This window comes from Pseudophryne corroboree, chromosome 4, assembly GCF_028390025.1.
Source record: "Pseudophryne corroboree isolate aPseCor3 chromosome 4, aPseCor3.hap2, whole genome shotgun sequence".
NCBI lineage: Eukaryota > Metazoa > Chordata > Amphibia > Anura > Myobatrachidae > Pseudophryne > Pseudophryne corroboree.
In genome coordinates, this window is record NC_086447.1 from 527,981,245 (window position 1) to 527,994,792 (window position 13,548).

At 46.2% G+C, this 13,548-nt stretch overlaps 1 protein-coding gene across 2 annotated transcripts in view; it reads left to right on the top strand.

Annotated features, from left to right (window-relative positions):
* The window catches only part of LOC134909900 (cingulin-like protein 1), a 288,659-nt gene that overhangs the window by 89,640 nt on the left and 185,471 nt on the right, over positions 1-13,548 (top strand). For both annotated transcript variants that reach the window (XM_063917267.1, XM_063917268.1), the window contains one exon: positions 8,421-8,575. In XM_063917267.1, coding sequence (XP_063773337.1) covers positions 8,421-8,575 — 155 coding nt within the window. The remainder of the gene's footprint in view (positions 1-8,420; positions 8,576-13,548) is intronic.

The following is a 13,548-nucleotide window of genomic DNA, read 5'->3' on the forward strand; positions in this document are numbered from 1 at the left end:
AGATGTCAGTGTTGAAGTACACCAGGATGAGGAGGATATGGGTGTTGCTGGCGCTGGGGAGGAAATTGACCAGGAGGATTCTGATGGTGAGGTGGTTTGTTTAAGTCAGGCACCCGGGGAGACACCTGTTGTCCGGGGGAGGAATATGGCCGTTGACATGCCAGGTGAAAATACCAAAAAAATCAGCTCTTCGGTGTGGAGGTATTTCACCAGAAATGCGGACAACAGGTGTCAAGCCGTGTGTTCCCTTTGTCAAGCTGTAATAAGTAGGGGTAAGGACGTTAACCACCTCGGAACATCCTCCCTTATACGTCACCTGCAGCGCATTCATAATAAGTCAGTGACAAGTTCAAAAACTTTGGGTGACAGCGGAAGCAGTCCACTGACCAGTAAATCCCTTCCTCTTGTAACCAAGCTCACGCAAACCACCCCACCAACTCCCTCAGTGTCAATTTCCTCCTTCCCCAGGAATGCCAATAGTCCTGCAGGCCATGTCACTGGCAATTCTGACGAGTCCTCTCCTGCCTTGGATTCCTCCGATGCATCCTTGCGTGTAACGCCTACTGCTGATGGTGCTGCTGTTGTTGCCGCTGGGAGTCGATGGTCATCCCAGAGGGGAAGTCGTAAGCCCACTTGTACTACTTCCAGTAAGCAATTGACTGTTCAACAGTCCTTTGCGAGGAAGATGAAATATCACAGCAGTCATCCTACTGCACAGCGGATAACTGAGGCCTTGGCATCCTGGGTGGTGAGAAACGTGGTTCCGGTATCCATCATTACTGCAGAGCCAACTAGAGACTTGTTGGAGGTACTGTGTCCCCGGTACCAAATACCATCTAGGTTCCATTTCTCTAGGCAGGCGATACCGAAAATGTACACAGACCTCAGAAAAAGAGTCACCAGTGTCCTAAAAAATGCAGCTGTACCCAATGTCCACTTAACCACGGACATGTGGACAAGTGGAGCAGGGCAGGGTCAGGACTATATGACTGTGACAGCCCACTGGGTAGATGTATGGACTCCCGCCGCAAGAACAGCAGCGGCGGCACCAGTAGCAGCATCTCGCAAACGCCAACTCTTTCCTAGGCAGGCTACGCTTTGTATCACCGGTTTCCAGAATACGCACACAGCTGAAAACCTCTTACGGCAACTGAGGAAGATCATCGCGGAATGGCTTACCCCAATTGGACTCTCCTGTGGATTTGTGGCATCGGACAACGCCAGCAATATTGTGTGTGCATTAAATATGGGCAAATTCCAGCACGTCCCATGTTTTGCACATACCTTGAATTTGGTGGTGCAGAATTTTTTAAAAAACGACAGGGGCGTGCAAGAGATGCTGTCGGTGGCCAGAAAAATTGCGGGACACTTTCGGCGTACAGGCACCACGTACAGAAGACTGGAGCACCACCAAAAACTACTGAACCTGCCCTGCCATCATCTGAAGCAAGAAGTGGTAACGAGGTGGAATTCAACCCTCTATATGCTTCAGAGGAGGTTGGAGGAGCAGCAAAAGGCCATTCAAGCCTATACAATTGAGCACGATATAGGAGGTGGAATGCACCTGTCTCAAGTGCAGTGGAGAATGATTTCAACGTTGTGCAAGGTTCTGATGCCCTTTGAACTTGCCACACGTGAAGTCAGTTCAGACACTGCCAGCCTGAGTCAGGTCATTCCCCTCATCAGGCTTTTGCAGAAGAAGCTGGAGGCATTGAAGAAGGAGCTAAAAGGGAGCGATTCCGCTAGGCATGTGGGACTTGTGGATGCAGCCCTTAATTCGCTTAACAAGGATTCACGGGTGGTCAATCTGTTGAAATCAGAGCACTACATTTTGGCCACCGTGCTCGATCCTAGATTTAAAGCCTACCTTGGATCTCTCTTTCCGGCAGACACAAGTCTGCTGGGGTGCAAAGACCTGCTGGTGACAAAATTGTCAAGTCAAGCGGAACGCGACCTGTCAACATCTCCTCCTTCACATTCTCCCGCAACTGGGGGTGCGAGGAAAAGGCTCAGAATTCCGAGCCCACCCGCTGGCGGTGATGCAGGGCAGTCTGGAGCGACTGCTGATGCTGACATCTGGTCCGGACTGAAGGACCTGACAACGATTACGGACATGTCGTCTACTGTCACTGCATATGATTCTCTCAACATTGATAGAATGGTGGAGGATTATATGAGTGACCGCATCCAAGTAGGCACGTCACACAGTCCGTACTTATACTGGCAGGAAAAAGAGGCAATTTGGAGGCCCTTGCACAATCTGGCTTTATTCTACCTAAGTTGCCCTCCCACAAGTGTGTACTCCGAAAGAGTGTTTAGTGCCGCCGCTCACCTTGTCAGCAATCGGCGTACGAGGTTACATCCAGAAAATGTGGAGAAGATGATGTTCATTAAAATGAATTATAATCAATTCCTCCGCGGAGACATTGACCAGCAGCAATTGCCTCCACAAAGTACACAGGGAGCTGAGATGGTGGATTCCAGTGGGGACGAATTGATAATCTGTGAGGAGGGGGATGTACACGGTGATATATCGGAGGGTGAAGATGAGGTGGACATCTTGCCTCTGTAGAGCCAGTTTGTGCAAGGAGAGATTAATTGCTTCTTTTTTGGGGGGGGTCCAAACCAACCCGTCATATCAGTCACAGTCGTGTGGCAGACCCTGTCACTGAAATGATGGGTTGGTTAAAGTGTGCATGTCCTGTTTTGTTTATACAACATAAGGGTGGGTGGGAGGGCCCAAGGACAATTCCATCTTGCACCTCTTTTTTCTTTTCTTTTTCTTTGCATCATGTGCTGATTGGGGAGGGTTTTTTGGAAGGGACATCCTGCGTGACACTGCAGTGCCACTCCTAGATGGGCCCGGTGTTTGTGTCGGCCACTAGGGTCGCTAATCTTACTCACACAGTCAGCTACCTCATTGCGCCTCTTTTTTTCTTTGCGTCATGTGCTGTTTGGGGAGGGTTTTTTGGAAGGGACATCCTGCGTGACACTGCAGTGCCACTCCTAGATGGGCCCGGTGTTTGTGTCGGCCACTAGGGTCGCTAATCTTACTCACACAGCTACCTCATTGCGCCTCTTTTTTTCTTTGCGTCATGTGCTGTTTGGGGAGGGTTTTTTGGAAGGGCCATCCTGCGTGACACTGCAGTGCCACTCCTAGATGGGCCCGGTGTTTGTGTCGGCCACTAGGGTCGCTAATCTTACTCACACAGCTACCTCATTGCGCCTCTTTTTTTCTTTGCGTCATGTGCTGTTTGGGGAGGGTTTTTTGGAAGGGACATCCTGCGTGACACTGCAGTGCCACTCCTAGATGGGCCCGGTGTTTGTGTCGGCCACTAGGGTCGCTTATCTTACTCACACAGCGACCTCGGTGCAAATTTTAGGACTAAAAATAATATTGTGAGGTGTGAGGTATTCAGAATAGACTGAAAATGAGTGTAAATTATGGTTTTTGAGGTTAATAATACTTTGGGATCAAAATGACCCCCAAATTCTATGATTTAAGCTGTTTTTTAGTGTTTTTTGAAAAAAACACCCGAATCCAAAACACACCCGAATCCGACAAAAAAAATTCGGTGAGGTTTTGCCAAAACGCGTTCGAACCCAAAACACGGCCGCGGAACCGAACCCAAAACCAAAACACAAAACCCGAAAAATTTCAGGCGCTCATCTCTAGTAAACACTCTGCATTCGGTGGTACAGACCCTCCTGGATACAGGAGTTGTAGTACAGGTGCCTCTTGCTCAGAGGGGCCGGGGGTACTATTCTCCGCTGTTTCTAGTCCCGAAACCGAATGGGTCCTCCCGGCCCATTCTCAATCTCAATGCATTGAACAAGTTTGTGAAGGTTTCCAAGTTCCGTATGGAAACCCTTCGCTCTATAGTTCTGGCCTTGGAACCTGGGGACTACATGGTCTTCCTGGATATACAGGATGCTTACCTGCATATTCCTATAGCAGCGTCACATCAGCAATACCTGAGGTTCGCTATTGGCAACCTTCATTACCAGTTTCGGGCGTTACCTTTTGGTTTAACAACGGCTCCGCGAGTTTTCACCAAAGTAATGGCGGTGATGACGGTGGTACTCCGCCGTCAAGGGGTCAGGATACTGCCGTACCTGGATGACTTGTTAATCCTGGCAAATTCCCCAGAACTTCTCCTGTGTCATCTGGATATGACGGTCCGGTTTCTACAAGCCCACGGGTGGCTCATCAACTGGAAGAAATCCTCCCTGGTCCCTGCTCAGAGCATGGTGCACCTGGGAGCGCTATTGGACACTCACAACCAGCGGTTGTTCTTGTCTCAGGAGAAAGTCCTGAAGCTTCAGGACAGGATTCGTTGCTTCCTTTCTCGTCCGCAAGTCTCGAAGCCATTTGGCAATGAAGGAAGTCTCACGGATTCTACGTTGGGCGGCACGCCATCTACCGGCCATATCGGCAATATTCATTCCGGGAGTCCTGAATTGGGAAGCGGACTTTCTCAGTCGTCAGGACGTGCATGCCGGCAAGTGGAGCCTCCATCCAGAAGTGTTTCAACTCCTAGTGGAAAAGTGGGGTCTTCCAGATGTAGATCTGATGGCGTCTCGACACAATCACAAGGTTCCGGTCTTCGGAGTAAGGACAAGGGATCCTCAAGCAGCATTCGTGGATGCGCTGGCGGTGCCGTGGAGATTTCGGCTGCCGTACGTGTTCCCTCCGGTGTCACTCCTGCCCAGGGTAATTCGGAAGTTCAAGCAAGAAAAAGGAAATCTGCTTCTCATAGCTCCAGCGTGGCCCAGACGGCCCTGGTCCTCAGACCTGCAAGGCCTATCGTCAGAGCGCCCACATCTGCTTCCACAACGCCCAGACCTCCTCGTTCAGGGCCCCTGTGTCTACCAGGACCTAGACCGGCTGTCTTTGACAGCGTGGCTCTTGAAGCTTCCGTCTTGAGGGCTAAGGGTTTTTCTGAAGAGGTCATTAAAACTATGTTGCGGGCCCGGAAACCGGCTTCTGCTCGGATTTACTATAGGGTCTGGCATTCCTACTTTGTTTTGGTGCGCATCTAATAATTATGACGCTTCCAAGTTTAGTACACCCAAACTTTTGGCTTTTCTGCAGCAGGGCCTAGATTTAGGCCTGCGTCTGGCCTCCCTCAAGGTTCATATTTCGGCCTTGTTGGTGTGGTTTCAGAGAAAAATTGCGACTTTACCTGATGTTCATACTTTCACTCAGGGTGTGTTGCGTATCCAACCGCCCTATGTCCCGCCTGTGGCTCCTTGGGACTTGTCGGTGGTTTTGGAGGCTTTGCAGGAGCCTCCGTTTGAACCCCTGGGTTCAGCTGACCTTAAGTGGCTTTCCCTTAAGGTGGTGTTATTGCTGGCTATTGCCTCTGCTAGAAGAGTGTCGGATCTGGGTGCCTTGTCTTGTAGTTCCCCATATCTGATTTTTCACCGTGACCGGGCGGTTCTTAGGACTCGTCCCGGATATTTACCTAAGGTGGTTTCTTCGTTCCACCTTAATCAGGAGATTGTGGTTCCGACCTTTGTCTCTCCTGATTTGTCTAACAAAGAGCGGTCTTTGGATGTGGTACGGGCTCTCCGTATCTACGTGAAGAGAACTGCTTCTATTCGAAATCTGATTCTCTCTTTGTTTTGTTTGGATTTCACAAACGTGGCTGGCCTGCTCACAAGCAGACCCTGGCCAGATGGATTAGAATGGTGATTGCACATGCTTATGTGAAGGCTGGTCTGTCAGCTCCTGCTCACATTACGGCCCATTCTACTCGGTCTGTTGGACCTTCTTGGGCGGCCCAACGTGGTGCGACCCTTGAACAATTGTGCAAGGCGGTTACGTGGTCCTCCGGGAACACGTTCATAAGGTTCTATGCCTTCGATACTGTCGCTTCCCAGGATGCTTCCTTTGGACTCCGGGTTCTTGTGTCCGCTACAGTGCGTCCCCTCCCATAAGGAACTGCTTTAGGACATCCCCATTGTCCAATCCTTGTGGAGCCCAGTGTACCCCGCAGCAGAAAACGAGATTTATGGTAAGAACTTACCTTTGTTAAATCTCTTTCTGCGAGGTACACTGGGCTCCACAAGGCGCCCACCCTGACGCACTTAGCTTCTTTGGGTTGGTATGGCATTAGCCGCTGACACTTCTCTTGTCGTGAGAGTGTGGTGTATGTGGCTACTAACCGTTGTCTTCTCTTTTCCTGCTACTGCATTGGGCTGGTTAACTAACAACTGAGCTCCTGTGCAGGGAGGCGGGGTTATAGAGGAGGCGGCGCTGTGCATTCTGGGAACAGTCAAAGCTTTGAGCCTGTTGGTGCCTCGGATCAAGATCCTACTCTACACCCCATTGTCCAATCCTTGTGGAGCCCAGTGTACCTCACAGAAAGAGATTTAACAAAGGTAAGTTCTTACCATAAAACTCGTTTTTAACATGTCATCGGAGCACCTTAATTCCATAACATATAGGATTGTTCTTTACAAAGTCCTTTGTAGACTGATATTCTATAATGTCTTAGAAGATTCATGTTTTAGCTTTGTGTCTACTTCCTCTGATGTAAGCTGATGATATTAAGGGCCAGATTCAGTTAGCGGTAAGTGCCCTTATCGCCGGTGCCTCGAACGTGTTAACCCATAGCTCTGGGTACTTATCCCGGATTATATGGGTTAACACACGTTAGCTGCAAATTTACTGCTCCGGAATAAGGGCTGTAATTGCATATCTTTGGGTGTTACATTTCGGGGCTACCAACCTTTTTTCCTGCGCTGTAAATTACTGTATAGGCATACAGGTGTGTGCTCAATGTAACGATTATGTTTTTGCAGCTGTATTTTATTTAGATTTTTATTTTCTTATGAAAAAATAGAAACAGATTGGAAGTTGTGTGTATATATAAAAAAAATAAAAAAAAATAAATGAAGGAGCGGGTTATTAGCATTCTACAAGCACCAGAATGCCAAAAGGCTGCCAGGGTTTGCCAGGACTTGTTGTTCCACAAACATAATGTTTTTAACACTTTGAATCATTACTCGGGGAACCACACCACAAATCTGGGGAAGGATGGGTGCATGTTTTTTGCGGGCTCAGTTCCATTAGGGACTCCCAACTGGTGACAAGTATTTTGGGGCTGATCACAGTATAATAGGTGTGACCCCAAACTGCTGAACTTCCTGTTACAGTATGTCCAGTCCAGTCTGGTGTTTCTTGCTGCTAGCTGCTGCTTTAGCATTAGCGGTAACAAGCCTAGGCTATAGCACTAGTGATTGCTAATAATCGTAGGTGGGAGGAGGACACCCATACATTTCTCTTTCAGAATTATTATTATTATTATTATTTTTTTTAAACGAAGTAAAGCTATATGCTGATGATCATCTTAATGTATCTGTACAGGAGCTCTTCAGGACCTGCAACATATATGCACACCTCCCTACATTGGAGGTCTCAGCAGCAGCACACATGACATGACTGCCGCAACATGTTCTAACAAATTCCCATTGTTTATGCTGCATGCGATGGAGACGTCTGACGTCACAGTGTACTGCAGTGCAGCTCCTTCCATCCCTTTCATTATTATTATTTTTTATATGTGCCACATAGTTTTTGTAGCACCATACAGGGAAAATGGAAAAACAGACGTACCGACATAACCATGGTACAAGATACCTTTGGTCAGTACAATGTAAAAAAACATAGTTATTAGAAAGGAAAATGAGATGGGCATCAGAATTCATAGTAGACTGAAATGGGGAAGGTCAGGAAAGGAGAGGCCAGATAGGGGCAGGTTACAATAATTGAGGCGGGAGATAATGAGTGGATAAGTGTTTTGGTGACATCTAAAGTGAGAAAGGGCCTGATCGTAAAGATGATTCAGAAGTGGAAATATTTTCAAAGTGTGGAGGTTAAGGACCAGGTAGTGGACTTAAGGAATGGCCAGGAGCTAGATGTTGTCAACATTTACAGTGAGGTGGCGAGGAAGAGTCCTTGGAAGACGGGAAGATAGTGAGTTCAGATTTGGCGATGTTTACTTTAAGAAAATGCTGGGACATCGAAGATGAGGTGTCTTTGACCAGTACAGTATGTAGTCAGTTACCACTGTCTGTGTAATATCTAAGACCACAACGCAGTCATACAAAGTGTGCACATATAAGGGACCCAAACAGCTAAAATTCAAACAGAGCAATAACTTTAGTTCCCTTGCTTCCATCATGAGAGCAGTTATGGATTATCAAGAGATACCTTAAAAAACTTTGCAAGATTGATGTCTATATTTCATGAATAATTGCTCATAATTTGTTTTGATAATATTATGTCACTTAAAAGATTGAAATGTGTACATTGGTGACAGGTCTCTCAGCCCTGTCTGAATGGCGGGTACTCTTTTCTCAGTGTAATCAGCATGCTGTCAAGTTTATCAATTATTATTTTTTTTATACAGCTGAAGCAAAGATTGGAACAGCAGAAAGAGATGGAAAACCAGCTGTCACAGAAGAGAATTGAGCTGCTGAAGCTGAATTCAGCCAGGCATGAAATAGAGGAAAAGCTGATTAAACACGCGTCATCAACCCAGAACCAGCTCACATTTGATTTACGGTACAGATCACTGTTACCATTACACTTATCAACATTTTCTGTCCGCTATTCCAGTGTTGTAGTTCAACAGCTGTAGGCCAAATCATGATCCTGACTGAAGCTGCAACATTATTTTATTTACAGTTTCTTATATAGCGCAGCATATTTCATTGCGCTTTACAATTGGAAACAACAGTGATGAGATAAACTGGGTAATAACAGACATAGAGGTAGGAAGGCCCTGCTCGCAAACTTACATTGTGTAGAGAAATAGGAAGGATACACAAGGATAGGCGCTATCTATCTGGTCCGACCAGATTGCAAAGACTGTCCTGATGGGATATAATCAGATATGAATGCTTCTGAAGGCTATGTGGGCGGTTCCAGAATTTGATAGGCTTACCTGAAGAGGTGAGTTTTCAGGGAATGCTTGAAAGTTTGGAGGCTAGATGAGTCTTATTGTGCGTGGCAGGTCCGGCTCCAATCCTACTAGCACCCCGAGAGAGAATTTTTGAAGCCCCCCTCCCCCTCTTCTAATGCATGCTCCTGGGTACTTATATATATATAATCACACACCCCTCTACACACACAAGTGGCAGCCTTACACATAATGGCCACAGCCTTACACGTAATACCCCCAGCGGTGCCAGATACATGTAATGCCCCCAGTAGTTCCAGTTACACATAATACCCTGAGCAGTGCCAGTTACACATAATACCCCCAGCAGTGCAAGATACACATAATATTCCCAGCAGTGCCTAATGCCCCCAATAGTGCCAGAAACACATAATACCCCCAGCAGTGCCAGATACACATAATACCCCCAGAGGTGCCAGTTACACATAATACCCCAGCAGTGCGAGTTACACATAATACCCCCAGTAGTGCCCGTTACACATAATACCCCAACAAGGGCCGGATACGCATAATACCCCCAGCAGTGCCAGATACATGTAAAGCCCCCAGCAGTGCCAGTTACACATAATACCCCCAATAGTGGCAGATACACATAATACCCCCAGCAGTGCCAGATACATGAAATGCAGCCAGTAGTGCCAGATACACATAATACCCACAGAGATGCCAGTTACACATAATACCCTTAGCAGTGCCAGATACGTGTAATGCCCCCTGTAGTGCACGTTACCGTCACATTCTATGTTTCTATGCAATGCCCCCAGTAGTGTCAGATCCATATAATACCCCCAGCAGTACCAGATACATGTAATGCCCCCAATAGTGCCAGATACACATAATACCCTCAGCAGTGCCAGATACATGTAATGCCCCCAATAGTGCCAAATACACATAATACCCCCAGAGGTGCCAGTTACACATAATACCCCCAGCAGTGCCAGATACATATAATACCCCCAATAGTGCTCACAGCTGCTGGGCTTTGGCTTCTGAAAATGCTGTTGCCGCCGCTGCTGGTGGTGTCTGAGGGAATGGAAGGAGAGCACAGCGTAGTGCATGCCTTTCCTACCCCTCATTAACTCCAGTCTCTGGCAGGTAGGCGGCGCCCATTTAAAATATGGTGTTGGATCGTGAGCCAATCAGGAGCCGCCGCTGCCTGTCCGCGAGCTCTGGCTGACAGCCGTCACCACATTTGAAATGCCCACATGTCCTGACCAGCTCGGTGCCCAGCGTGGCCACTCCATCGAACATGCCTGGAGCCGGCATTGGTGCGTGGGAGGACATTCCATGGGTTGGGAGCTGTCCGAAGAAAATCCTGCAATTGTGAATGGAAGCAAGGAATCCGTGCAGGTGAGAGACGCAGATCTTGTGCAGAGTGGAGAGGTTGAGTTGTAAGATATTTTTAGATAAGCGAAGAGATATATGTTGGTGTAGTTTGGTTAATAGCTTTACTGTATATGTGAGTAGAAGCATTTTATATTGAATATGGACAACCAATGGAGGGAGTGACAGATCATATCAGCAGACGATGAACGTCTTACTAGTAATATCAGTCTCGCAGCTGCATTCAAAATGGATTGTAGTGGTGACAACATGGGGAGAATGTAATAGGGTGTGAGAATCAGGAATTGAGAGATATTTTGTGAGAGTTCTCCTGGGTTTTTTTTTAAAGTGGCAATAATTTACATGGCAAAAATAGGTTGATTTTGCCATGTAAATGATTGCAACTTAAAAAAACAGGAGAATTCTCACAAAATCTCACACCCTATTACATTCCCCCAAAGTGCTTCTCCAGATTTTGTACTAATGCTAGTCCCAGCAAATGCATAAAAAGAAAATGCATTACACACCATAGTATTTCATTCTAGTCAATCGTATCTATAGTCCTCAATTTGTATTAGATGTAGAAATAAATCTGTATGAAAACACACCCCTAAATAATCCTAATTTTTGTTTTGATGTAGTCCTACGGTGTGATTAGTTAATATTAAAACGTATCCAAAACCCCTTCCCATCTAGGTTTATATATTGTAGACTCTTTCCTCTGAATAATAATTAACTGGAAGATGGTTCAATTATAATCAGTTGAATGCAGTATAATTATTATGTGTCCTATACTTTTAAATAGAGAAAAAAGTATGAAAAAGAGTGGAAAAAAAACCTATGAAAATAATAATAATTGTATTTACTGTATATAGCACTCTTTCTCCAATGGGACTCAAGCCACGTAACAGAATTAACATAATACAGTACAGAAACAATAAAGAACAGAAAAGCTTTTAATAAAATACAGAGAGCATGGAGAAATTAAAGGGACAATTATGGGAATGCTTGAGTAAACAGGAAAGTTTTGAGTTTATTTTTGAAGGATTCTAGAGTGGGGGCTTCTCGAACTGTACGGGGAAGTGAGTTCTGTAGATTCGGAGCCGCATTATTAAAATCTCGACCCTCAGATAAATTACGGGAGAATCTAGGTACTGCTAATAGTCCTTCATCTACAGATCGCAGTAATCAAGTGGGGCAGTATGGAATCAGAAGCTGCTTCAGGTACCTTGGGCCCTAGTCATGTAGTGCTTTGAAAATCAGCATGCCAATCTTGAAGACGATTCGCCATCTTACAGGCAGCCAGTGGAGGGAGTAGAGAATGGGTGTTATGTGACTGTAACGGGGTTGGTTGATTAACAGCCTGGCAGCTGCATTTTGTACCAGCTGTAAGCGGTGCAATTCTTTTGCTGGGAGACCAAGGTAAAGTTCATTGCATTAGTCTAATCAAGATAATACAAATGCATGTATGACTTTTGGCAGATCTTCAGAGGGAATTAAGTGCTTGGTTCTGGCTATGTTCCTTAGATTAAAGAATGAGAATTTGACTGTGGCTGATATCTGATGTTTAATTGTCAAGCCACCATCCAGGACAGCGCCAAGATTCCGCACATGATCAGTGGTTTGTAATTCTGAATCTCCAAGCATAAGTCCAGTTGGTTGGCTATGCTGCAGACTTGTCCTTTGATGTTGCGGTCCTACCAAAAGAACCTCTGTTATAGCCGTATTCAGTCGCAGCCAACTGGCACTCACCCACTCCTGGAGCTCAGCTAGAGAGCCATTTAAGGTTGTTATTGAGTTGTCAATACCCGGAGCAAAGGATAGGTACAGTTGTTTATCATCTGCATAACAGTGGTAGACCAGGCCATGGTGCCTGATTATTTCACCAAGTGGTAGCATGTATACTGCAAAGAGCATGGGGGATAATATAGAACCTTGTGGGACACCACATGGCAGTGGCACTGGTGACGATGAGTGTACTCCAGACAAAACTCTCTGTGACCTGCCGGTGAGAAATGATTGAATCAGCTAAGGACTGTGCCGTTCAGTTACATACATTTTCAGGCACTCAATCAGAATCCCGGGGTCCACGGTATCAAATGCTGCAGAGAGATCCAGAAGGCTTAAGATGGAACTGTCATTTCTGTGCCATCAGAAGATCATTTAACACATACACCAGGGCTATTTCATTGCTGTGTTTTCTCCTGCATCCTGATTGGAATGTATCATAAATTTCATGGATTGTCAGGCTGGTTTCCAGTTGATTTGCAGCCACTTTCTTAGTCACCGTTCTTAGAAAAAGAAGGTTTGATACCGGTCTGTTGTTTGTCATGCAGTTGGGATCTAAATTAGGTTTTATAAGAAGAGGTCTAACAATTGCTGCCTTTAAGGGTTCAGGAAAAAATCCTGTCTGCAGAGAGCACTGAACTATTTTGGCAAATACAGGACCAATTATGACCATACATCCTATTAGAAGCTTGGTTGAGGCCGGGCCCAGTACACAGGTAGTGGGAAGCAACATTCTAGCAATTTCAGCAATGTCTTTTACATGCATTAGTTCAAAGCTGGTCCAGGATAACAGGTGGCTTACATTGACAGACTCGGTAGTTTGGCCCTCCTTTGACACTATGGAGTTTCCAGCCTGGATCGTGGATACTTTGGGCCTAATTCAGACCTGATCGCCAAAGCAAAATCTTTCTTTAATGGGCAAAACCATGGGGGTTGATCGCAGCAGCAAATTTGTTAGCAGTTGGGCAAAACCATGGGCCTAATTCTGAGTTGATCGCAGCAGAAAACTTGTTAGCAGTTGGGCAAAATCATGTGGGTATGTAGCGCGGTTGCAGCTTGGACAGATACCTTGTCAGCTGACATTGATACACTAGATAGGGATACCATTTTATTGACCTTAGGTCACATTAAAGACGCAGTCTTATATATCAGAGACGCTCAGAGAGACGTTGGGCTGCTAGGTTCAAGAGCCAACGCCATGGCGATTTCTGCTAGGCGAGCCCTGTGGACCCGCCAATGGACGGGTGATGCCGACTCAAAGAAGCATATGGAGGTTTTACCTTACAAAGGTGCAGTTTTATTTGGGGAAGGTCTCGCGGACCTGGTTTCCACAGCTACCGCGGGTAAATCTACTTTTTTGCCTTTTGTTCCCCCACAGCAAAAGAAAACTCCACAATATCAGATGCAGTCCTTTCAGTCGCATAGGTCCAGAAGAGGTCGGGGCTCATCCTTCCTCGCCAGAAGT